The sequence below is a fragment of the Ornithorhynchus anatinus genome, chromosome 4 (assembly GCF_004115215.2).
Source record: "Ornithorhynchus anatinus isolate Pmale09 chromosome 4, mOrnAna1.pri.v4, whole genome shotgun sequence".
NCBI lineage: Eukaryota > Metazoa > Chordata > Mammalia > Monotremata > Ornithorhynchidae > Ornithorhynchus > Ornithorhynchus anatinus.
In genome coordinates this window covers 6,037,873-6,064,285 of record NC_041731.1, presented here as the reverse complement: position 1 = coordinate 6,064,285, position 26,413 = coordinate 6,037,873, and the positions used below count along the sequence as shown (strand labels likewise).

Here is a 26,413-nt window from a genome sequence, read left to right as displayed (position 1 = left end):
TGGTAATAGGAGTCCCCACGTCACAGTGAATGCTTTAGACTTTAAGCTTGTTATGGGCAGGGAGTGTCTACCAACTCTGTTATATCGTACTCTCCCACAGCATTTAATACAGTGCTATGCATAAAGTAAGTGCTCAATAAATACAACTGATTTAATGACTATAAACTCAGCTTCCCTTGTTTTGAAGACAGAAGGGAAAAAAACAGTGATTTTCTTTCTCTAAATGAATTCTTTCGAGAAAAGAGCAAAACCCCCGATGAATTCCTATATGAGAGACAATGAAGAAGAAGAAATGCAAAGCCATCCGATTCTGGCACAGCAGACTCTTAAAAGGTTTTAAAATAGTGAACACAGCTGCAACTCGAATACAAGGACATCTGGGTGCAAACTGAACTTCTACCTTTTCTGAGGAAATTCACCATGGTTATACAGCTAACTGAAAATAGGACAGTAGTAGGGCACTGCTATAAACACGTAGGGCTACTTGATTCCCTCTGAGGAAAATGTAGATCCACCTGAAATCCTGATGCCCTCCCTTTATATATATAGGCTTTTGATTGACGTACAAGCACTTGTCTTTGAAGATGTGTTCCGGTAGAAAATAAGGAGCTTCCTCGGTCCGTGTTTCAATAACCTGAAAGGTAGAAAAGAAAAGTCAGTGCTAAAAGTTTTCTGTTAAATAATTCCTTTTTTAAAATGGTATTTGTTTAAGTGCTTCCTTTGTGCCAGGGACTGTACTCAGCACTGGGGTAGATATAGGATAACCCTTTTGGACACAGTCCCTTGTCCTACATAGCGTTTACAGTCTTAATCCCCATTTTCCAGATGAGGTAACTGAGGCCCAGAGAAGTTAAGTGACTTGCCCAAGGTCACACAGCAGACAAGTGGTGAAGCCAGAATTAGAACTCAGATCCTCTGACTCCCAGCCTGTGCTCTTTCCATTAGACCATGCTGCTTCGCTTTTAAAAATCCACATTGGATCTATGAGAAATTCTTCTGTAATCCATTTCCCTGTAGATTGATATATGCACTGCAACTAGGTAGGATTTGACTACCTCGTTTGAAACAAACCTCACCCAGGGAGCCTTTTTTCCGCCCCCTCAAAATCGTTTCTAATGAGGTTTAAAATATTAGACCCCATCCTGCCAGGGAATTTAGGAGTACAGAAATATACATGAAATCTTTTTAATTTCTACTAGACATGAGAGTCATGGAGAAACATTGTCAGTTTGGAAATGAAGTTTGGCAATGTCTTGGCTTCTCCCTTTCCCTCTTACCTTGCTCACGTGCTGGCAGAAAGCAGGAACGGCGATCATCTGGCTTAGGAAGTTGAGATAGGCTGCGGTCAGGGCCATTATACCACAGCGATGGAACATGGGCAAGTTATCTTCGTTATTGATGGCGTTTTCCTTCAGTGAGAAACAAGTAGGTGGTAAACTGTATTACACTGGACCACTTAGAACAAAGGGCACTTCAAAAGGAGAGTTCTGAAGTAATCCATCAATGGTATTTTTCGAGCACTTACTGCAGGCAGAGCACTGTGCTAAGAGCTTGAGAGAGTACAAAGCGATGGAGTTGAACAACATGAACCCTGCCCACAAGGAGCTTATGGTCTAAAGGAAGAATCAGTGACTTCCTCAAATTGCTTTTCCAAAAGATGCAGCTTTGCAAAAATGCTGAACACCTTCAAGGCAACGTTTCCAATCTCTAGCCCTTATAGGAAAAAGCAGTATTTCACACAAAATAAAAACAAACTGAAAAGGACAGGGGAGCGTTGGCAAGTCCTTGTTATCTTAGAAACATGAATTCACTGAGCCTAATAAATACATCTGGTAAAAATGATTTACCTGTAAAGCAATAGCTACTCGAATGAGGTCAATGACCACTTCTTCATTGGCCAGTTCAATGGTCGTAAGAGCAAGAGACGTATACAGGAGCTCAAAGTTTTTCTGCACATTGTCCTCTTCCTTGCAGCCCAAATAGATGTGCCGGTATAGCTGCTGACCGTTCTGGAAGACAGAAGTGCGGGTTAGAGAAAGCTTGACCAGAAGGAGCAAGGTTTCTGAGCTTCACAAGATCCCTAATAGGAAGTCTATAGATAATAACAAGGTCATGAACAGAAAAGGACGTCTTAAAAACATATCAAATCACGAATGAAACCAAAAATCAACATTAAGGTAAAATTCTGTTCTACCAGAAAAGAGAGAGAGCATGGGGCAGGGCGGGGTCCATTTTAGATCTATTTTTCCTGGGGAAAAAGAAACTGCCTGTTAGAGTGTAAGGTCCTTGTGGGCAGGAAACATATCTCGAGCTTCTTTTGGACTTCCCACGTGGGCAGTACAGTGCAGTGTGCCCAGAAGGTGCTCAGTACATACTGCTATTGCTACTCACGGGGGAAAACAATCCTTCATAGATAAAATAACAAAACAAGACCCTGAAGTCCAATACTGGCAGTGCGAACTCTGCCACTGATTAGGTCTTGAGGACACTTTTCCAGATGCATAATCACTCAAGGCAGGAAACAATGACATTTTGGTTATGCTCAACTGCATCTACGTAAAACTCCTATTGATTTACACATTTCTCAGGGTAATTTTTTTTCTCCAACACAGTGAGCGCTCAATAACTACGACTGAATGAATGAATCAGTTTTTCAATTTCCCAAAGAGGTACTTAAAGTCAGGGAAAGACCATTATAGTTGGTCAAGGCGATGAGAAAACAGAATGGAAGAGTGAGTCACAAGTCATGGAAATGGATTTCTTTGTGTTCATAATGAAAGAAAATCAGATGAACAATAAATGCTTAAAGTAATTATTACCATAAAGGAATTTACAACACCCATTTCAGGTAAAGGCTGTGAATATATATTACAGTGACTAAGAAATAATGAAAACTGTATTGTGTTTCTGTGGAATAGAAAGTATCTTATTTAAATGGGAAAAGCAATGAGCTCACACTGAGAACTACAATGCACAGTTGACGGATGAATATTTTGGAATTATATATTTGAATATATTCAAAACAGTTGAACGAAGTTTGTCAAAACAGGCGAAATAAATCCACCATCAAAACACAGAATAAGCTTAAAAAGAATTGTTTCTACCAAGAAAGCCTCTTTTTGGCTTTCATTCTTGTTTAAAAAGTCACTAAACATTGCCAAAACTCGAGAATCGGGGTCAACTGAGTTTACAGAATACATTTTCTTAGTCACTAAATTAGAAATGACTCATATATTACACTTTGCTCCATCAATTGGTAATTTATTTCAACACTTCATAAACGTAAGTGTTCAAAGTCTGAAAATAAAATGCAGAAACCACTTACTATTCTTAAACAATCAAGTGGTCCAAGAATAGCTTCTCAGTAAAAACGAACAACTTTGGGACATACTTTTAATTAAAAAAAATTCTTCCCTAGTGTATTCTACATTGAAAAAATATAACTAAACTCAAAAATGCTTCACCATTTACCTCTGAAAAACAGCAAATTGAAAGAAAAGGGATTGATCGAGGGGTGATAACTGACATGACAGCCCTGGTCTGGAAGCCTGTTAATGGAAAAACTAACTTACGCTTCAGCTTTACAGAGGCAAAGACAATTCTTGGTGAATGGATATTGGTGGAAGAGTTTCGACTGTCAGAGATACCTCTGGTGAATATATTTGTGCCTCAGTTCCCTCATCTGCAAAATGGGGATTCAATACCTCTTCTCCCTCACATGAGACCTGAATATCTTGCATCTACTTCAGAGCTTACTATAGTGGATGGGCCACCGTAAAGGCTTAAATACCACAATTATTATTTTTTTTTCTGTGTTTGTTAAGCCCTTGATATGCCGAGCACAGTTCTAAGTGCAGGAAGATACAAGTGTAAGAGGTTGGACACAATGCATGTCCCACATGGGGCTCATGGTCAAAGTCAGAGGAAACTTAAATATACTTTGCTCATCCCATCAGCAAAGAGCACCAAGTGAACGATGTCTGTGCCTCTGCGTTCTATCAGAGCATGGGTTTACCCACTTCTGGAGAAAAGGGCTCACTGTGGGCAGGGAATGTCTGTTTATTGTTATATTGTACTCTCCCAAATGATTAATACAGTGCTTTGCACACAGTAAGCGCTCAATAAATACGACTGCATGAATGAATGAATGACTAGTGACGGAGATGGGGCAGATGGGGCACATGGAAATCAAGAAAGGAAAATGATCTTTAGATTGCTAGCTCCTTGAGAGCAGGGATCATGCTACCAAATTTACTGTAATAATAACAATTATGGTAGTTATTAAGGATTTACTATGTGCCAGGCACTATATGAAGCACTGAGTTAGATACAAGATAATTAGGTTGGAAACAGGACAGGGGCTGACCCTGTCCCCACATGGGAATCACAGTCTCTGTAGGAGGGAGTAGGATTTAATCCCCCATTTTGCATAAGATGAAACTGAGGCTTAGAGAGGTCAAGTGAGTTGCAGGCAAATGTCAGAGCTACAATTAGAACCCAGGTCCTCTGACTCCCAGGCCCATGTTCTTTCCACTAGGTCCTGCTGCTTCTTGTACTCTCCCAAGCACTTAATACAATGCTCAGCACACGGTAGGCTATAAATTCTTTGAGGAGTAGAGATCAGGTCTACAAACTCTACTGTATTGTACTCTCCTAGGCACTTGGTATAATGCTCTGCATATAGTAATCACTCAAAAAATATCAATATTTGGTATGCACTCAAGACACAGAAGTTGAAATTGCTTTGAGCTCCTCTGTAGACATTTAATAAATGTGACTGTGACTGACTGTTAAGCCTGCCCTAGAAAGCTAGAGAGAAAGAAACCTGTATTAAAAGCATGACTCTTGGTCGCTTTGGAAATACCAGAAAAGCCAAAAGGATGTTTTCCCATTTCAACTAATACTTAACGGGTAAAACGCTATTACCTTTTTCATGAAACTTGCATCTTGCCTTGAAATTTTTTCTCTTTTTATCTTTAGGTCGGCTACATCTGGTATGATTCTACAGAAAGAAATCATTTTAATAAAATAATTTTTAAAAAATTCTAATTAGAACAAGACATTACATGTGGACAGAACAGCGATCTACTTAAATAGGCTAATGCCAATTTCCATTTTTATCACGCCCATTTTAACTAAGAGCAGACAATCTTCAGTTTTAATGGGGAGAAAGTCACACAGGTAATTATGATTTAGGATCTCATTATTTTTTCCAGAGCCCAATCAATCTTCTAGGAGATGAAAATAGGAGTAAAACTAGTAAACATCTGAAATAGCCATTTATGAATTAAAATCTGCCCTTCGGCACATGCAACTCATTTTATGATTGATTCCTTAACAATTAAATATGTCACTGAAGAGAAACAAAGACTGCTTTCAGTGAGTCACTGGCAATCCTGAGAAAGGGTTGGGAGATAGTCCTTAGATTGACAAATCTAAATAAAAGAGACACTAGAATAAGTACCAGTAAATAACAGATAAAAAGATAGCTCTGATCACATTAACCTGGGGTTTTACCTGATTCCCCGGAGTTTTGCCCTATTGTCATGTCGATCAATCAGATTGTGCAATATTTCCAGGACCAGCTGTCTTAATTCATAGTCTTCCATGAGTGAAGCAGACAATAATGGATCAAGAAATGGTGGAGGAAGTGCAGTGACAATGGTCTTGGCCTTGTAGCCTGAGGTTACCTGTCGACAATTCAAAAGAATAAGCGGGTCAAGTGGTTTTCTTTGGACCTCTGACATACTGAGAGGGAAATTTAAGAGTTTCCCCCACCGAGCGTAACAGTTAGAAAAATAGTCTTGGGAGGCCAATGGAAAATTATGAACGTACGATTTTGAATATTTATGAGAAGATGCAGTTGAGCGGAGAAGCGACAAAAACAACTCTTGGGTCCCTAATTTATTAATTAACAATTTCAAATGCAAAAGTTGACATCTCTCAGCTAGGCCCAAATCCCAAAGGATTATTCAAGGACAGAGGACGACAAAGTAGGTCCCACTTGATTTAACCCTTTAAAAAAAATCCCATTTAATTTAACCGTTTAATAAAAATCAGTACTGAGTCCCTGTGAATCCATGAGACTCTTTTTCAATTGGAAGCACTGTGGCCTAAAAGAAAGGGCACGCACCAGGGAGTCAAAGGCCCTGGGTTCTAATCCCAGCTCTACCACATGCCTGCTTTGTGAACTTGGGCAAGTCACTTTGCTTCTCTGCGCCTCTGTTTGCTCATCTGTCAAATGGGGATTCAATACCGGTTCTCGCTCTTATTTAGACTGTGAGTCCCATGTGGGACAGGGACTGTGTCCGGACTGATTAACCTGTATCTACCCTAGCATTTAAGACATACAATAAGAGCTTAACGAGTACAATATTACTATTAAAATGCACTTAATAGGCACTCAATAAACATCTTTATCACTACCACAGGCCTCCTCCCCACCTTCATGCTTCCAGTTGGTTCATTGTGCTCATTTATTTGAATGCTATAAATGTCTCCCACGACCACTGAGCCTAATTCCTTAAAAAAATGGCGACGGAATGAGTCAGATCGTAATTTATGGGATTTCTGTTACTCTTTATAATTCTACATTTTTACATTCTCTGCCATCACATAATGAGTTGTTGGCCAGTTATCTCAGATGACTCACCATCAGTAAGGACCTCAGCAACATTATCTGGATCCGCCGGGTTCCCAAATCCCTAAAAGAGAATGATCACTTTAATAGGTATTAGTCAGAAACTAACTGCATTAACTTCTGCTACTGCTCTGCATTTTGGTAAAATTTTGCCCTTGAAAACCTCATTGTATTTAGATGATGTCAGACCCCGTCAGGCAGCCTCTGTGATGCTATGAGTGAGGCTGAGAGAAGACCCAAATTCACCTCCCCAAATTCCCTGGGGCCAGTTTTCTCCACTGTCCTCCTTGGGGGGCTGGGATTAGATAAATGATAATGTGACAAATGATAATGATAATGTCAAAATCTCCTTACACGTGTGCAGGAAGTTCCGATAGCCTTGCTGCATCAGTGTAAAACAGAGCAAACTGAGGGAGCCAATCGGCACCTCGATTTCTTAGTCGACAGCTTTTGTCTTATCAATAAAAAAGCTCCTCTTTCACTAACGGCCAACTGAAGAAGTGGAGCTATTGAAGTTGTCTCTTAGTCAAGGGAGAGAAAGGAAGAGCGAAGAACGATGTATTGGGGAATGAAATCTGGAGGGCTGGGTTCAAGCTGATGGTGTAGCCGGGCTTCTCAGTTACAGCTTGAGAGGACTGCCAGCTGGCAGCTTGGAGTTCACGTCACTAATTACATAATTTGTCTGTGGCATTCCTAATGAGCTGAGGGACCTTGCTTCCATACTTAATACAGAGCCCTGCATTCAGCAGACGCTCAGTAAATACCAAGGAACCGATCTGATCAATTTTTAAATTTTCTACCATTATTAATGAGTGGAAAGGTCCAAGATGAGGGTTTCTAAAGGCCAGAGACACTATGTTTCCTGTGCTGTTCAGCAAAATACTCCTAGGTCACTCTCCCCGCTGGCCACAGAGAACCAGATTCTCCCAGGCTCTTGAGTAAATCATCAGGAAACTCTTCTAGAGTTAAAATCCTCCACATTCTACTTGATCAGGCACCTCTAGAAGTGTTAGCAACTCTTTTACACCCCTGGGGAAGGTGCATAAAACTGGGGGACTAGTCTAAGCTCCTTCAGGACAGCGATCGTATTTACCGACTATTGTATCAGATTCTCCCAAGCTCTCAGTGCTGTGCTCTGCACCCAGCTCGGTAAATACACAGCTTCCTGTTGAAAACGACTGGCTGTGCCTCGGTCCTGTCATGTTTGGTGTGTCTTGAGGTGTGCGGGGAGCCAGACGCCATTTGGGAGTCACTCAGAAATTTAGATAAGGACCAGGCTTGCGGAAGGACCATGCCTGGGGATTTCTTTCTGTATTCACTTGGCCCTTACTTGCACCGAGAGTTACCTGCCGAGTGGACTTCTTGGGGCCTAAAAGGGTTAATCTGGCTTTGAAAGGTGTCTAATTTGCAGGCAGGAAGGAATTCAGGTCCTGAGAGATAAAGGCTTTCAGAAGTATTAAATGAGAAAGATAATTAGGGAAGCAGAAACTCCAGCTGAGTCGGGAAGCTGACATGCCAGAGTATCTGGAGGTAAAACAGCCATTTCCCAGTAAACACAAATTACTAACATTTCCTCACAATGTCATTTGCATAATGTTCTAACTCAACACCACTGCTTTTAGATTGGATAAAGAACAAAGCGCACAGAACAACACCTGATATAAACATAAGGAACCGGAGACTTCACACCCCAGTAGGACTTGGGAAATACATTAAACAGTCTCTCTCTTGTCCAGAGAGAAGCAGCAGGATTATGGAAATGAAGCTTCGAGGAAATTGCCAAAGAGATCTGTGCGTTGTCATTTTCCCAAATCAGATAATTAAAGTGATATCTGGAAAACAGATTTCATTCCACTGGCAATGGTACGCACGTTTCCTTCCGTGTGACATTTAATATAGATGCTACATAGATCATTCCAAACATCAGTTCTTATTTCAACTTAGGCATTTCAAAATTTAAAGTTCGGTACAACTTTAGAACATTCAACAAACCCTAGTTGGCTGGTGTCCAGCGTGTGGGTGGTTGTTCCAAAAACAGGCACTTTTCCCATAATGAACATCATGATCTCTGATCTCTGGTAATCTGGAAGATTGCTGCCAAAAAATCCTACAAAAGAGAATTTTAAAAGCCACAGTCTCCGTAAGAAGAAAGAAACTGAAAAGCTAAACTACCAGCAGCTGATATAAAGGACAGTTTCAAATGATGTCCTGCTTTGGGCTTCGGCCGTAAGGGTGTGAGTCACAATCACCTGCTCTATTCCACTTGGTGTATAATAAGTCACGAATGCCTTGATTTTTCCCCCAGGCAAATACATTCTACTTTCCTCTCGGAGGTAACTGCACTACCTAAACCAGCCTATCTGATGTTCATTACAAGTCACAAGAATTACTAAATAGTGGGAAATGAATCTTGTAAGAAAGGGGAATTCAACTGCTTGCTTGCCTTTCAGTGCACTGGGGTATCAGACGTGAAGCAGAGTGGGAGATTCCTGTGTTTTGGAAATTTTCCTAAGACAAATGCCATCTTGACTGTGAAGCACTCTTTCTTCCCTCATGGTAATGTCAACACCCAATTCTGACCGGTTAAAGCCAGAAATGAGTAGCATAGCAAAATGTTTCTGGAGTTCTCAATCAGAATAGATGTATTTATATTAAACAATGGTTGAGACGTTGGAAACTGAAGATGCTAGGTAGTAAAGTGCCATCAGGACTTCAACCAAGGGACTTTGAAAAACAGCTGGTAACAGATATTACCTCTGATGGGACAAATTCAAAAACCACTGCTGAAGAGGACACTATCAATTTGCTGAAAGTCTTTTTGAATCCCCAAAACAATCCTTAATATGAGCGAAGCACGAGGCCTTTTGATAGGGTCCTTAAATTGCCACTGTCAAATCCATCAATCAATCAATGGTATTTATTGAGCTCTATACTAAGCGCTTGGGAGAGAATGATACAACAAAATTAGCAGACACGTTCCCTGCCCATGACGGGCTTATGTCGATATTGTCAAATATAGCATTATTTTTGTTTTTCAAAGCAATTATCGGACCACGCTCGATTCACTAGTGGCCCTGGATCTTAGTATCACCATTGGAAAACCTAGCTGGGTGGTCCTCCTTCAGGCCGCAAATTCACACGGGGGTTTGAGACAATGAAACACAGTGGTTATAGCACAATCATTCTGATATAACGATAGTACGAGTGATCACCACTAAAGGGCAAGACAATCAGATGCCTGCCTTTCTTCAGGTGGGCCAGAAGCACTTGTCTAAAACAAGGGGCTAACAATGACAGTACTATGTTAAATGCTTCAAGTCCCAAAGTGAAAGCCAAGAAAAAAACACTCAGCTCATACTTATCAAACACTACTACAGACTCGATACTGTTGTCCATAATCATTTTTAACCTGCAACTTTTAGAATATTTGGGGCTATCTAAAATACAGCACTCTCTTTTTTAAAAAAACAAAACAAATGAATAACATTCCTGCTATGATACCATTTAAAAAGGCAAGCTGGACATTTCAAGGCAAATGTAGTCATCCTTGGGATAGACACAGACCTACTGTTTTTGACTTCTACTGACTGATGCCTTTCAGGAAAAGCATTTCCATTTAGGGAGAATTTCCAAAAAAACAAGCTATAAGCAGTGTCATTGGGAGCATAAAAAATGTGTGCTGCTATTGAAAATCACAAGGTTTGTACCTTCACCCTGCTCTGCTTTACAGTTTGGAGTCTAGTTCACCCACCTATTGTTTGAATGATGGCATTCTGGACGATCCTTTCGTCGTTGTCTTTGGAGCTGGTACTGAAGCTGGCACTGCCCACGGAGCTGCGTGCGTCCCCTGACTCCAGCTCCACGCTAAGACGCAAATGCTTCAGCAAGGTATTAAACACCTCCAACACCGTGGGACCTGTATAGAACCAAGTGTCAGAATACATGGGTCTTTCCTGGGAAGGTTGCTGAGAAAAACAAGAACACCTCAAATAGTTTCTGGGTTCTGCAAGTACCCAAGAACTCAACAGTTACACAGATACACTTGACGCAAGAAAGAAAATTCAAAAAAATCCTCCATGGTTTTGAGCAGCCCGGTATTCAAAGGAGAATGGCGTGTGGAGTTAATCGGGGCATTAACCAACCTCAAACTAATTTTTGCAGGACCCATTCAATGCAAGGAAATGGATTTGATGGGAGGAAGGGAAGGAGGGAGGTGTGGCCGGGGGGGGGGGGGGGGCTGGCTTGTTGGATTGGATCCGGGCACAGAGAGGAAGAGACATGTAAACCAAAACCGAATCGATGGAAAACAAGACAGAACTAATCATGGAATCATTTTCCCTTTAAATATTAAATCCAAATGACATTTTCCAATTAACCTTTTGACCACAGAGGCTGCTGAATTACCAGTTCCTAAAATGGTAACTTAAGAAACATTCCCAATTCTAAAAATGGAATATGAGGGCACAGCTGCACAATCTGGAGCCAATTTTTATGTCCTGGGTACCTAAGCTTGTGTTGCAAATGATGTCTCCACAAGTTGACAGAAAATTGGACCCTCATTGCCAAGTATACTGCTGAAGGAAAGCCCCCTAGCTGCCAGTCAAGATGGAGGAGGAGGAGGATCTAGGCCTTTGCATGGAAAAGAGGGACTAGCCAGCCAGATCCTCAGCAATGAGCCTGTCAGAAACAGCCAGGATGAAGGGCTCTGACTCCCCAAAGTTCAGCTGTCCCTAGGGAACTGGCCTGGGGGAAGTAAATACAGAGTAGAGACGCCACCACCTAACAGGGACCATGTCGGGCTTGGAACTGAGGGGGCTCATTCTGTCCAGACCCACCATTTCCCCCCACCCCCTTCCTCCTCTCAGCAATCCTCTTCCCATGCAGTCTAAAGGGTAGCTCAGTCAAGCTTAAAACCCATCTCTTTACATTGTGGTTTTATCTCCACTCATCTGTTACTTTTCTACTATTCACTGCAACTATTCTCATTCTTGGAAAGGCTTAGTAGTTAAGTTTCCCATGAGCAATATGCTCTTAACCAATAACTCGGAGATCTGTGAGCCCATGGCATATGAAGGAAATAAGTTTCATAGATTATTACTTTAAATTTAATGTTATTTTACCAAAGGAAAAGGCAAGCTGAATGAAACACTGGGCTGAAAAACCAAGCAAAAAGACCCAGAGAGTTACTTTCAATAGACTGAAAGCTCCTTGAGGGTAGGTTGAATTGGCTATTTATTGTTTGGCCCCCTGGGCCCCCTCGATGTCAATACAGATCATAAAAGTTTTCTGCTCATTTCCTCACTTAAGAAAAATGTTTCCATTAAGCAGCACAGAAATAGAAATAAGAATGGCCACTCCTCTCACCTATGGATCCTTTAGCAGCAATGGCTACTGCCTCCAACAGGACCTGAACAATACCAGCCCGAACCCTTGGGGAATCTTTTTTTCGGGCATCGAGATGTCCCAGGGTTTCCTGGATTACATGGTGGGAATATTGTGCCTAGAAAACATAAAGAATAGTAAAGGCCAATTTATTTTTTTTAAAAAATCCAAATTTACCTAATTATCTGCCACTCTGAGTATTTATCTTTTAACCATAGGCAAAGTTCTTTGCCCAAACTTTTCATTTTCTACAGAAGCCAGAGAAACTACCGAAGCTCCACTGCACCTCAGTTTTTAGTTAGAGTCATACCTACCACAAAAGTTTTTCCACATTCCAGTTTAATAATTGCTCAGGAAAATTAATAGAACACAATAATAATCTGTAATTATAAGACTAAACATTCTTAGGGACAACTTCTGCTCTCTGCCCATAGATCTCGATGGATTGACCATCTGATCTTTTGTGGTCTAGACTTTCTGTTGTGACTTCCGAGTGACGGAGAAAAGCTGTGTCTCTTCATCTTTGGCGTGTTACCCACTCTTTGGAGAGCACGAGCCTTAGTGATGAAAGATGTGTTCAGGAGGTTGCTGAAACTGTTATTTAGATACCCTCTTTGTTTTGAGGGCACCGTGGTGGAATGGATGAGGCCTTGCACATTTTTAAGGCATGCCTACAAATTCTGATTTGCTTTCCATTTGTTTGGCATCAAATTTGTCCAGGCTAAACATTCTAGCTTTTGTCATGCCTATTACTTAGCTTATTCTGGGTACCATGGAGTATGTTTCCAAAAGCATCCCCTTTTACCTGGGCCATGAGGACCATAAGAGTTACTTGATTTTAAGGCCATTTTCAGCAAAGTAGTCCTACTGTGTTCACCTGGCTGCACCAACAATCTTAAAGACTTCCTGGAAAAAAAGCATCTCAGACCTCCCTAAATATCGATCACCTCGGTAGCACCAGATTGGGTTTCCTGCTCTAATAGAGCTGCTCAAATGTTGTCTTCAAGTTTCTTATGTCTGCCTTCTTTCTCTATGTGTTTGGTAGCCAGCCAAGATTCAGACGCCACTGCACGATACTTTGCGTTTATAATGAGTGACATAATACTGGAATTTATCAGGCAGGGGTGGGAACTAGGTGACCACTCAGCACAGCAGTGACGTGAACCTCCTCCAAGTCCTGCTGTTGAGTGGAGGAAATCAGTACAGTGCCACTACTTAGAGCATGGTATTGCTCAAATAAATAGAGGTACAGAGCTGGGGGGGGGGGGCGGGGAAAATAGTGTAAGGACCCTAAGGAGGCTGCATCAAAGCTAAGACAGGAATTCTCACTGGACATTTGCTCCTGGTGGTCATGGAGTGCCTGCCCCCCGAAAATCCCAGATGAACCTCAGTCCTGAGACCTCAGGACCCAGAATATGGAGAATGAATTGACTGCAGGGCTGGTAATTTGTATGTCACACTCACACTCCCCTACCCGTCAGTCATATTCTTAGATGAATGCCACAAGTGAGTCACCAGGCAGGGGTGAAGCACATATCTGAATGCATATGCGGACTCTGTCCCTGTTAGCCAACTCCAGGCAGAAGTGGGACTAGAATCCTGGTCTCCTGATCCCCAGAGGAAATACTGTTTTCATTAAACCATGGGAGTGGGGGACTCCATACCATGAGAAACATGAAAACACTATGGCATTTCTGCAACAAGAGAGTGATCCAGTAATCTGTAATGCTCTATACTAATGTATTTAGCCCTTCATTGTGGTCTTATAAGTAAAATACATAAACCGTACCTGTATGGAGTACATTATAATTTTAAAGCAGTGGACAGCAAATTCATTGGGATCCCAAAGTTTGTGATGATCTAAATGCCTAGAACAACAAAATGCAAAAGCCATTAACAAAGCACTTTCTCATTCATCGGGCTTGAACAATAAAAAATGCCAAACCTTTACAATATACATCAATACTTTTGAATCCGATGTATCACTTTATAGTCTACTGCTCATTCTCTTAATGAGGCATAGAGCTACTTATTTCACAGCTATTTACCCAGTGACCAAAGGAAAAGACTCTCAAAATGAGAGCAACATTGCTCTATGATTTTAAACTTTCTTGAAGTTTTAAAATTCATGAGAAATTCCAGATTTAAGAACTGGTTAGAAACCTATCTAATTCTGTGTGCAACGCGTCTTTAGGATTCCCCCAGCACAGAGCATACTATAAACATTTACTGCAGTGACGAAGAAGTGTATATTCAATATGTTTCAATGTCAACTCTGTAATAAAATACAGAGTAAAGGGTAGGAGAATCACAGTTAACAGATTATGTCTTCCGGCATTAAATGTTCTGTAGTAATCTCAAGATTTCAGAAAGGATGAAGGTTTTCATGGGTTCGGGCCCAATAAAAGTGATCGCTTACGCAAAAACTGGTCGCACGGCATTGTTCATATTCCCATAAGTGGCTCGACCTAGAAGTTCTCTGAAACAGTTTTCTGCAAGCACGGCGGGGTTTTCTTCTTTGTCTCCTCCCGGAGGAGATGACGGTGGCCCTATTCGGCTGAGACAGAAACATTGGTGTTGCTTAGTACAGTGCTTGACACCTAGTAAGCACATAACAAATACTAAAAATTACCATTATTTACTATTACTAATAATAGTAGTTGAGAGAATGCCCTTCCTGTTTTTTGACTATTACACTTGATAACTAGAATATCAGTCTTCATGCTAAGCCAATTTCACAGTAATAACAACAGGCAGGATTAACGAGCCCTTGGTTTTGTATTACACTATCACCTGCAAAGGAAAGAACATTTCAGCTGACCACATAATTCAGAGAGAAAGAAAATAAGATACAAGTGAGAAACATCCAAATTCCTACCAGTGAGCAAAATCTGAGCATTAAAAAAGCTCACTGAGTTTACACGGCCCGACATGAAATTTCTTCAAAAACAGGATTTCCCAGCACTAATGAGAGCAACTGGAAGGAAGAGAGGATGATTTCAACTCTACATCCATATAAACAACCTTCCTACCCACCTGTCATTGTCTTCTATCTTTTGCATGTTAAAAAGTAGTGAGGGCACAATTTTGTCCATATGCTGTGGTTCCCATATAGTTGCCCGCAGCTCGTCATTCACAGTCTTGCGGACCACACCTTGGATGCCCCGGATCCCGGCAATTCGAATTCTGGTGGGAGAAAGAAAGAGCTGTTAGAACCAAGGGGAGGGAGGCTAAATAATATTTGCAGACCAGTTGGCAAAGAGACGTTGCATCACCAACATTCCCATTTCAACTGAAAGGACAGTAAGGGCGAACGGAGAGGTCCAGGTCTGTGTTCCTCGGACTTCGACTGAGCGCTTCCAGAGACTGAGCTGTCTACTGTGGATTTATTCCACTCAGTGCCGAGCAGTGAGTGTCTTCGATAAATATTACACACCAAAATTCATGCAATCCAAAGGAGCAGGAATCCATGCCCACTCACTTCTCCTGTCCAGTGAAGACAGTTGGGTGTTCTTGGTTTTATTTCCCCAATCTCAGAAACTTTGAAAGAAAACTCAATTTCCTGCAACCTATCAAATCTCAATAAAAATTTTGAAGTTCCATTCTCTATGGCATTCATTTAATTTTTCTAAGCTTTACATCTACTGGTCTAGAATAACCAAATTTTAATGATGGATTAGAGGGCATGAAAGGAAAAAAAAAATCCCAGATTTCTAACACCTACTTTCAGTGTGTTAAGAACATACAATGGACAAAATGTATTTCACTAGAGGGAGCTAAATCCCCCAAAATAGTCTTTTTTACATAATAACTATAGAAAATCCGAAAGTCAATCTTCTATGATGTACTTATTTTGAACATCTGTACGTGAAACTCTCCCTCAATTGTCAAATGTCAAATTCCGTGCATCTTTTAGTAGTGAATCAAACGGGAAAAGAATATATACTTCTGAATTAGGCATATTTTAAACCAATAAAGAGACCAATAAAAGTAGCTGAAAATGGCCCAACGCTGCCATAGGCAGCTGAAATATTAGCAGAACTTCCAAGCACAATTCGGTCAAAGCCCAGTTAATTATCTGCAATGTTTGAGCTCAGAGCCGGTCCAGATACTCCAGAAACTGATATAATTGCTGTTCGGAGGAATGGGGGAAGATGGTCTCTGCAGACTTCAGGGCCAGTCAGCGATTGGACCCCTGGGGTATCGCCGAGGGACCCACCTCATGTGGTTGTGAGACATGGCCTCATCAGAGAACCTTTAGCATAGCCAAGCATTTCACCCATGACGTGGACACCCCGCACTTCAAACGACTCGGCAAGAGAGCCTTTCCAAAAGCCCTGAACACAACCAGATTCCGGACAATGAAGGCACAGCCATGAAGTCTGGCCCAGCTGGTCCCGGGTAAGAGAGCTGAGACCGGGGGCCTAAACAGCTACCAGAGAGGAAGCTGAGGCGTCCCTGATGCCAGTGGGCAAGCACAAGAAATGCTGTTGAGAACACACTTAAATCCATGGCAATGTCCCTTGGCTTCTCTACATTAGCGGAGAATGTCTGTCTCCCCCTCTAGACTGTAAACTCATTGTGGGCATAGTGTCTACTCATTTTTTTACATTGTATTCTCCCAAATGCTTAGTGTGGTGCATTACACACAATAAGTATTCAATGAGTATGACTGATTGATTTGACAAACTAAAACAATGGCAGTATACTCTCTGCTCCGAGCAAGATGGAGGGACTGGATGGCGCAGACCCATTACGAGATACCCCAGTTTGCTAGGGTGTGGTGCCAGGAGGAGGAAGAGGAGGCAGCTGTACTCCTACATGCAGGATGGGTGGCCAGATTCTGTGCCATGTGCGTGAAGAGCCCCGGTCTTCGAGTCCCTAGAGCAGCACTTGCTTCAGCTGCCGGTTCTGGGGTGTAGCCCTGCATTATAATGAATGAATGTCTTTAGCTCGAATGGAAAATGGGCCGGGAAACAGTGGAACCAGCTTCTGTCCTCTTCCCCTGGAGCTGGAGCTCAGCCCCCAGAAAGGACATCTTCCCTGCTCGGACCAAGGTGGATGTGGGGGAAGCGGGTCCTGGACCAGCTGTACCAAACCTTTGGGGGTGTGGAGATTCTCTGGCAGATGCCGCCATTTCAGACACTACATTCAGCAGGGAATGCCTGGCAAATTCTCAGAAATAAGAGAGTGGGAGCGAGAGAGAGAGAGAGAGAGAAAAGAGAGGGAGGGAGGAAAGGAGGAAGGAATCTAATTTGCAAGAACCAAAAACGTAATGGCTCTTTTTGAGCAAAAGCAGCTGCTGGCCAGAGGGTTAGGAGGCAGAACCCAAGAGAGTAACAAGCCCGGACAGCAGGGAAGGTGGGTCTAACAACACCAGCTGGTTTGCACATTCAGTGCAATGTGGTATCAAAAGAAATGGTTTTGCCTATGTATACAGTGCACATGGTAAATACTAGAGAGCGAGTTTCCTTAATGCTGGGTTTAGTAAGAATGCAACAGTAAATTTACAGGAAAACTGGAGTGAAGTCCTTATTTGAAGGCCGAAACTAAAGAATTGGCTATCTGGTCCTATTTCCAGTCCCTGTGGGAGGTCCAAGGAGGTACCACGACAAAAGCACCCTATTTTTAAACCCTTTTAAAAAACTTTTTTGTAAAACTGGGAGGGATAATTGGATAAATGCAATAAATAACTAGAGGGAATAGACGCAATTTCCCTTGCATTTTCATCCCGAGCAACATCTAGACATACATTTTTCTCAATGTGGCTGATCAACGTATGTCATTCTTACTGTTAATAAAGTGAGGTGATACGTACTCAGTCCGTGTTTCTGGATCGGCATGGCAGGAATGACACATGGCACTGAAGCGGGAAACAAAAAAATCATAACGTCTGTGATAGGAGGGTGTGTCTTCCTCGATATTAGCAAATTTGACAAACTAGAAAAAAAATAAGAAAAGACATGTTAAATCCTTAACTTTAAAATAAAATTGAAGTCTCAATGTGGAAAAGAACACACATTACTGTTAAAATATATTTTTATTTAGAAAGGGAAGACCTTGAAAGATATTCAGGGACCAGAGCGTGACATTTTTCAGAGGTGATGACAATTTTAATAATGGAGTTTATGGCCTGGTAACCACATCTATGTCTTATGAGATTGCTGAGATACCAAATCAGAAACAGTTCTCCCACTTCACTGCAGCTGAGTGAGAGGGTAGCCATGGGCTTTAACTGAAGCGGGAAGGATTTAGGCTAGAAATAACAATCATCCTTCCGAAACAGGAGACTGTGATGGACTTGAATGAGTTTTGAGGAAGGTTATGGAATCTCCCTTCTTGGATCCATCTGAAACAAACAGGTCAGATGCCTAGAAAGGCCTTTAACGAATCTGGAGGTAGAACGAAGAAATGAATAACCCCAGGAAGCATCTATGATACTCGGAATTCTTTCAAGCAACAGAATGTCACTTGGAATACAGTGGTCTGCATGTAGTAAGTGCTCGAGAAATACCACCGATTGACTGACTGGAGTATTTGTACGCTCTTAGTGTTTGCTCTCAAGCATTGAGCACCCAGTTGGTGCTCCATAAATACTGACGAATGGCTTAGTCATATACTGGAGGCCACAAACTTCATACTCCCTTATTTTCAAACTTACTTAAATGAAAAATTCAGTGAGGACGAAAAAGTACCTCAACAGTTTATGGACAATTTTGAAGGGAGGGAAGAGGGAGAAACTCTGCTATTAGAAAGAAAATACTCTTTGTAACAAGAAGCTGATTCAAATTGTGACTTAAGGTAATAACGCAGACTGAAATCGAAGTATGAAGCTCATAATTTTAGAAAACTGCTGGGTATGACTCACAAACGCTCTGGAAGAGTAGCATGTGTCATACACACAATAAACTCAGCTTCTGAAAAAGCAAGGCAATTATGAATACAACAAGGATCCTTTGCTTTTAAAGTCTCATTTGGCTGTTCTGAAGACTTTTTTTGCAGGAGACAAGAAAGGCGGTTTGTTCCTCTTCATTTCCTCAGAGCCCCATATGACAGTGTAGCTACCTTGGAATCTGAAGGACTGAGAGACGGGTCCCATTACTTCTCACTTGCCTAAAGATGGGGGCGGAAAAGAAGCTGCCTGGGAGCTGAGCTATGAGATACTCCTGTCCTCCAATAACCCCAAGACCAACTCTATGACCTAAATTCTCATCCCAGAAGGCAAGAACCTATCCTGGGACTAAGATGCAAAAAGAGGAAAAGTTGTTCTTCTCAAAAGCCTCTTTTATATCGGTCGGGGAGCAATAAGGATTTACAAGCCTGGTTGAACTCATGTTCATTTAAAATTTCATTCTGAGGACCAGAGACTTGACCAGAGACAATGCAGTCCAACTGGTCAGGCTCAAAGTCTTGCATCTCTGGAGCCAATGATCGATAATTTTCAGACACCAAGATTGAGGCTTCCCTGCAAGATTGGGAGAGAGGAGGGATACAAGGAGAAGGGAGTGGACAGTAGGAAGCACCGAAGGATTGCCTTGCAGGACAGCTTGACCACCGGAAGGCCCCCGGGGGCTCAGGAGAAAAGAGCATAGGATGAGATTTAGGAGACCTGAATTCTCATCTCACCTCTACGACTGTCCTGCTGTGTGACCTTGGGCAAGTCACATAACTGTCTCAAATTCCGTCTTCCTCAAAATAGGGGCCACCGGGGCCACCTATCATCAAGGTGGTGATGGAAAGATAAGAGTGCTCTACAAATTCAAGGTATTAACCACCTCACGGTATTACACTGTAAGTTCCTCCTCTAGACTATGAGTTCCTTGTGGGTAGGGATCGCGTGTACTAATGCCGTTGTACTGTACTCTCCCAATAATAATTATGCTATTTGTTAAGCGCTTACTATTCACTAAGCACTGCACTAAAGCGCTGGAGTAGATTCAAGATAATCAGGTCAGACACAGCCACTGTCTCACAGTCTAATTCCCAAGCACTTAATACAGCGCTCTGCACCCAGTAAGGACTCAATAAATGCTACTGATGGACTGATTGATTACCTTCAGCTAACATACTCAGAATGTGCTAAAGAAAGAGATGTTACATAGATTACCTTAAACAATCACCTGCATTGTATTGATGACATATTGATGTCTGTTTCCCCCCACTCTAGACTGTGAACTCATTGTGGGCAGGGAATGTCACTGTTTATTATTGTACTGTACTTTCCCAATCACTTAGTATAGTGCTCTGCACACGGTAAGCGCTTAATAAGTATGACTGAATGAACTGCAAATTGCCTTTCATTATGGGACTATGGCACTCTAATAAGAATGGATATTTTTGTCTCTTTAACCTCTTTGAAAATTAAAAGTGTGACAGTAATGCATTTGAAGCTTGTCATGTTTTCCTTGGTCCCTCTAGCTTTAAAGAGATTAATTTCCAAAAACTGATTTAGATGATTTCACGGGATTAGGTGAATGATGTCAATTGGATGCATACAGTATATATCCTGAGGGTGCACATTTCAATTTGAACCATGGCAGGAGGAGGATACAGCCATATGGCTTCATTCCTGGCGGAAGTGTACGCTCAAATAAAGGTAACCATTATTCAAATACAGAAATGTGGAGAAATTATATCAATTTAATAAACAAGGAACTCTCAAAAGGAGCAGATTTCAGATTTTCAAGTACTGGACTGAGGGGAAGGAATGAGAGACGACCCAAGGTCTATTTTAAGAGGTGGGGGCCTGGAAGCTGGTGTCACCCCTGGCAGCAGTTAGAAGTTAGGAAGGGGCATTTGGAAGGGACACACGAATGCTATTTCGGATTTTTAATATGCATCATTTGAACTGTGGGTATAATAAATGGCATCAAACCTATTTATTCTCTGCCTTCAACCTTCTAAGCTATGAGTAAAAACTGCAAAAACATTTCTCTAGTCTTTATGTTGTATATTCCAATGGCTGCTTTCACAGTGCAGCAGAAACGCTTCTCAGGTAACAGAGGAAGAAGTGAAAATAGAAAGAGTAAATGACAAAATGAACAAAGAACAATACATTTATCAATTCTGTAGTCATTCCAAACCTCAAAAGGTCTAGCATGACCACAGATTGACAAATTTCTCCTGAACAGAAGACAGGGGTCATTGGGCCCCTCCTTGGCCCTTGGCTCTCTTCTTGTTTCCTTCTGGCTACTCCCAATCCAGTTCCCTGCACAGTAAAGCACAGCCACCCGCTTACACTCTTCCTCTATGTCAGGGGTTGGTAGGGAGAGAGGGGGAAAGAAAGAGAGACTGGGCAGGGAAAGGATGTGGATAATAACTGATGCTGGGAATGATAGGAAGAGGGGGAAGCACCTGACCTGTGGGCAGGGAATGTGTCTGCTGTTACACTGTACTCTTCAGAGCACTTAGTACAGCACTCTGCACATAGTAAGTGCTCCATAAATACCATTCATTGACTGATTGATTGATCTATTCTTCTGAGATAACTACAGCTACTCAGACTCCTTATTCCGGTGATCTGAATCCCCCAGTGGTGTAACCAAAAGTCAAATGTGTTTTGTTTTTTTACTTTCCTGAGATTAGGCACGAATGTCATTCCTGTCTTATTTCCAATAGTATAATAATAACATCTATTATTATTATAATCATGTGTTATGGATAGTCCAGGGAATTCAGAACTCTGCAGATCCTACAAAGCCACTTAACTACTGACACAAAATGGATCTACTTACAGAATTGGTTCCAAGAACTTGCAGCTTTGGTTCTCCTGATTCCAGCAGTTTGGCCACCATATGAAGAAAGCTTTCTACAAATGGCTTTATGCTTTGAGAATGACAAGCCATAAGAAGCTGGTCCAAAGCCTCCATGGCAATTAAAACATACCTGAGTGTAAAGACAAAGTAACACCTGGATGTAATCATTCTTCCCAGTTGATTTCTACTCCTGACAATTGATTTTCATTTGACTGAATAAAAACCACACCTGAAATTAAGCCTACAGAAAATAAATGACGATGCAAGTGGATGGAAACTTTTGTCCCTCACACTGTATTTAATGAATAGATCCTGTAAGGTTTTAAGTGGGTGTGTGGGTGTGTGTGTGTACACACACAAGCATGTTTCTTACAGAGAACTTTCTGTAATCCTCCATCACCTCTCAGTGGATTTTTCAATGAAAAGCAAAGCTCCTCTCTTTAGCCAGCTTTTATCCTCAACTGCTCCTTATTCCCGGAGTGCTTAAAAGCAAACGGTTTAAAAATCCACGAGCTTGGGGGTCCGATTAGACTTACCGAACAAGTCGTAGTGGGAATGAAATAAAGATGGCGGAACGCTGAAGGAAATCTTTCTGGAAACTTCACTTTGCAGTCTAGAAAACGCACCCCTCACACAGAACATCCACGGCAAAATACAAGTTTGGTGCCCCAGGTTAAAAATATGGATTGATTCGGCCAAGGACACGATTCCAAAGAGTTGGAGGAACGGTTCCTGAACAGATCCAGGCAGCCTTCTGTAGGGACTGTGTGGCTGGGCTTTTACAATTGCCTACACAGCCTGAAAAAAACTCCAGGCCACAGTCTTTGTATCTTCTTAATGATGGCAAGGGTCCCTGACTCAAGAGCCAGTCTAAAACTGGAAGTTTACTGATTGGAACTGTAAATGCAATTTGGCTGTTAGGGGCAGAAATAAGACAGGCACACATGGACACATACACTCTTGCACATGCACAGAATCTCTCTCTCACAAACACACACACACCCTGAGTTATTCAGATAAGATAGTTTGGGCATGAGATTGCGGTCTTGGGCATGTCTCCTAACCAATGAGGAGTCTCCCAGAGGAGACAGTTACTGCCCCCTCCCTCCCTCCTCTCAGTCATACCCATATCCCCCTCCCGCCCCCCTCCTGGACTCTGGGGGCTGCTCTGAAGCAGCAACAGCAGCTGCAGCAGCAGGATGAGGGGAGAAAGGTCTCAAGGGGACGTGCTAAGATGCTCTCTGATCATCAGGCAAAGGAGTCTCTTCGGGACCCTGGGGACTGCCCGGAGGCAGAATGCACATCCCCTGGCTCCGACAGGTTAATATTGTTCGTCCAGTGAGCTCCCTCATAAAGTTAACCATGTGCCTAGAGATAGGACTCACCCCAATTTCCCAGATTTTCAATCCCCCAAATTATCTTAAATCAACGCCCGCTCGCTCCATGCTGCCTCATTCGAACGGTAAACCGCTACCTTGCGGAGTTAAATTTTAAACTGTAAAAGCGGAAGCAACTCAATTTTTTCAAACAAACAGTAAAGTCCTTAGACGACCTCTGCTGAAGAGCAGCCTGTCAACGAACAAGCTTTAGACACTATAAAACTGTTAATGCTAACTTTCCGTTTTGAAACCACTCTGGGGAAGCCACACTGCACCAGGAGTGGAAAGCAGGCCAGAGAGTGGCGGGAGGAGGGGAGGATTTTGCCACCCTTCAATATATAATTATATATTATTAATTATTTATTTATATTAATGTCTGTCTCCTCCTCTAGACTGTAAGCTCATTATGCCTGGGGAACGGGCCACATTCTATTGTATTCTTCTCTCCTGAGGGCTTAGGAAAATGCTTTGCGCAGAGTCGACGCTCGATAAGTTCCAATGATCGATTCAATGGCGTACTCAGCGTCACTGGCTCCAACTCTCTGAGTTCCAGTCCTGTCTCGGTCATGTGATAACCACCCATCCTTTACCTCTTAAAGAAAATCATTCCATCAATGGTATTTATTAAGCGCTTACATGTGCAGAGCACTGTAGTAAGTGCTTGGGAGAGTATAAAAATGATTAAATTGTAGAGTTGAATGTCTAGAAGCCACGGTGAACTACTTCCAAGAGAAACTAAACTGCAGGGGATACGCTCATTCGGCCGAGGGCTATTCTCTCTTCAGACTTTCCAAACTCTCTCATCTACAAAAAATTCTGGGCTTTACTTCTGCAATATTATACAGAAAAGAAGCAGCGTGGCTTAGTTGCTGGAGTAGGGCCTGGGAGTCAGAAGGACCTGGGTTCCCGTCCCGGCTCCACCTCGTGTCTGCTGTGGGTGACCTTGAGCAAATCACTTCAGACTTAAGCTGTGAGCTCATTCATTCATTCATTCATTCATTCATTCATTCATTCATTCATTCATTCATTCATTCGTATCTATTGAGTGTACTGTACTAAGCACTTGGAATGTACAATTCAGCAACAGATAGGGACAATCCCTGCCCACGGTGCACTCATCCTGGGGAGGGAATAGGTCTGTTTTTGTTCTCTCCCAAGCACTTAGTACAGTGCTTTGCACACAGTATTAAGCACTCAATGAATATGATTGAATGAACTTCGCCTCTCTGGGCCTTAGTTCCCCTGTCTGGAAAATGGGGATTAAGACTGAGATTCCTATGTGGGACACAATCTGTGTTCAACCTGATTGGCTTTGGCCTACCAAAGGGCTTAGAACAGTGCCTGAAGACATAGTAAGGGCTTAACGAATACCATAAAAGGAGGAAGTGATTATTAAACTCAAGAGAAAGAAAGAGAACAGAGAAGCAAACACAACCCAGCATCAATCTGTCTGTGACAATGGGGATCCTTACCCAGAGCGGTGCCTGACGACGTCTCTGCTCAGTCTGTCTGCCAGGTAGGAGCCAATTCGATCCAGTTTTTCCGGGGCAGACACCGCATAGAATGTCAGCTTCTCCATATCGGCTTTAACAAGACCATCCTAAGTAAGACAGGTAAACAGGTGCATTTTGAAAAGATTTCAAGACTTTCTCCTCTTCTTATCTTTCCCATTAGCTCCAGACCTTCCAATAGTAAATCAATCTGTCTCCGCCATCTAGACAGTTATGGGGCAGAAAATGTGTCTACCAATTCTTATATTGTACTCTCCCAAGGGTTTAGTACAGTGCTCTGCACACACTGAGTGTTCAATAAATCCTATTAATTGATCAATGATATGTATCAAGCACCTATTGTGTGCTGAGCACTGTACTAAGATCTTAGGAAGAGTACAGTGCAATAGAGTTGTTAGAAATGATGCCTTCTTCCACAATATTTCATAGCTCCAACCCGCTTTCTCCACCCTTAATACCACTAAGTGATCAAAGTCTTCATCGCTTCCCGGTTGGCTTACTGTAATGGTACTGTTTCCTCTGTTTCAAGTCTGTCTTCCCTTTCCAGTCTATCCTAGGTACAGGCAGCAAAATGTATCACCTTGTTAGAGTACATTCAAGACATATCACTCACCTTTGCAAACCCTTCAGCAGCCACTTAGAAAACAAAATTCCTAACTGAGGCATTCCAACAGCATTCTCTGTCACTTACCCATACTTCTCTGGCTACATCCCAGCTGACACTCTTCACTCTTCCCAAGCAAACCTTCTAACTGAATCTGGTTCATGAGTCCCGCGTCTCTGGCCTAATTCTTCCCATACCGTGAAAAATCCACCAAACCCCATCCTGTCCCGCTTTCAAAGTGCTCCTAATGGACATTTCTTAATTTCATCCCTGCCTCTTTATCCCTCACTGCCCTCACCTTGCCGCCTTAACACCTCTCCCCATCTAGGCTTTAAGCTTATTGTGGGCAGGGAATGTGTCTGTTATATAGTTATACTATACTCTCCCCAGTGCTTAGTACACTGCTCTGCACAGAGTAAGTGCTCAATAAATACGACTGACTAATCACCCAACCAAAACTCATATATATGACTCACGAATTTATTGGCTAGCAATTTTACTCATGCATTTAATTCCTTAGGTCTCCCTCCTACTTTAGAATGTGATCCCCATGTGTGATGGGGACTGTATCTGACCTGATCATCTTGAATCTGATGCTGCGCTTAAAAAAGTGCACGGCACACAGTAAGCGCTTAACAAATACCATAATTATTCTTATTAACAAATGCCATAATTCTTATTACTATAGTAATTGATGATTTGTGTTCATGGCCCTGCTCATTTACATATTTGGCAATTTATGTCCTCTTGACCCCCCTCCTGGACTTTTGAGCTCCTTGGTGGGGGTAGGGGTTGCTTTTACATTGACTGTTTGCTTCCCTTCGCCGTGCCTCGTAAAGTGTCCGGCGTACAGTGATGACAGCATAGTTTTACGCCTAATCACAGACTCCAAATCTGAACTGGGGGAATCTGAATAGAAGAATCATTTCTCTTCTATGATCTGGGAACCTATAGTGATCTGGTGATCCTGGGTTAGAGTGGAAACATCTAGACCTCAAAAGCCGAGGCGATGCTTACTCCAAGTAAACACAATAAATATTCCGTCTCACCCACTCGAGAACGACGAGCTAATGTGTGTAACTCATGGGCCCAGGCAGGGAGTGACTCATCCGTCATTAATGGTCCCCTTGAGAGGTCTAAGA

At 42.2% G+C, this 26,413-nt stretch overlaps 1 protein-coding gene across 1 annotated transcript in view; it reads right to left on the bottom strand.

The window, feature by feature from the left end:
* The window catches only part of EFR3A (EFR3 homolog A), a 58,071-nt gene that overhangs the window by 10,733 nt on the left and 20,925 nt on the right, over positions 1-26,413 (bottom strand). Inside the window, exons 3-17 of the mRNA XM_007661071.2 lie at positions 24,629-24,756; positions 21,757-21,907; positions 17,841-17,962; positions 15,059-15,208; positions 14,442-14,579; positions 13,812-13,890; positions 12,005-12,140; positions 10,392-10,556; positions 8,633-8,747; positions 6,653-6,704; positions 5,518-5,690; positions 4,927-5,002; positions 1,848-2,009; positions 1,278-1,409; positions 567-634 (exon numbers count right to left, since the gene is read on the bottom strand). Coding sequence (XP_007659261.1) covers positions 567-634; positions 1,278-1,409; positions 1,848-2,009; positions 4,927-5,002; positions 5,518-5,690; positions 6,653-6,704; positions 8,633-8,747; positions 10,392-10,556; positions 12,005-12,140; positions 13,812-13,890; positions 14,442-14,579; positions 15,059-15,208; positions 17,841-17,962; positions 21,757-21,907; positions 24,629-24,756 — 1,847 coding nt within the window. The remainder of the gene's footprint in view (positions 1-566; positions 635-1,277; positions 1,410-1,847; positions 2,010-4,926; positions 5,003-5,517; positions 5,691-6,652; positions 6,705-8,632; positions 8,748-10,391; positions 10,557-12,004; positions 12,141-13,811; positions 13,891-14,441; positions 14,580-15,058; positions 15,209-17,840; positions 17,963-21,756; positions 21,908-24,628; positions 24,757-26,413) is intronic.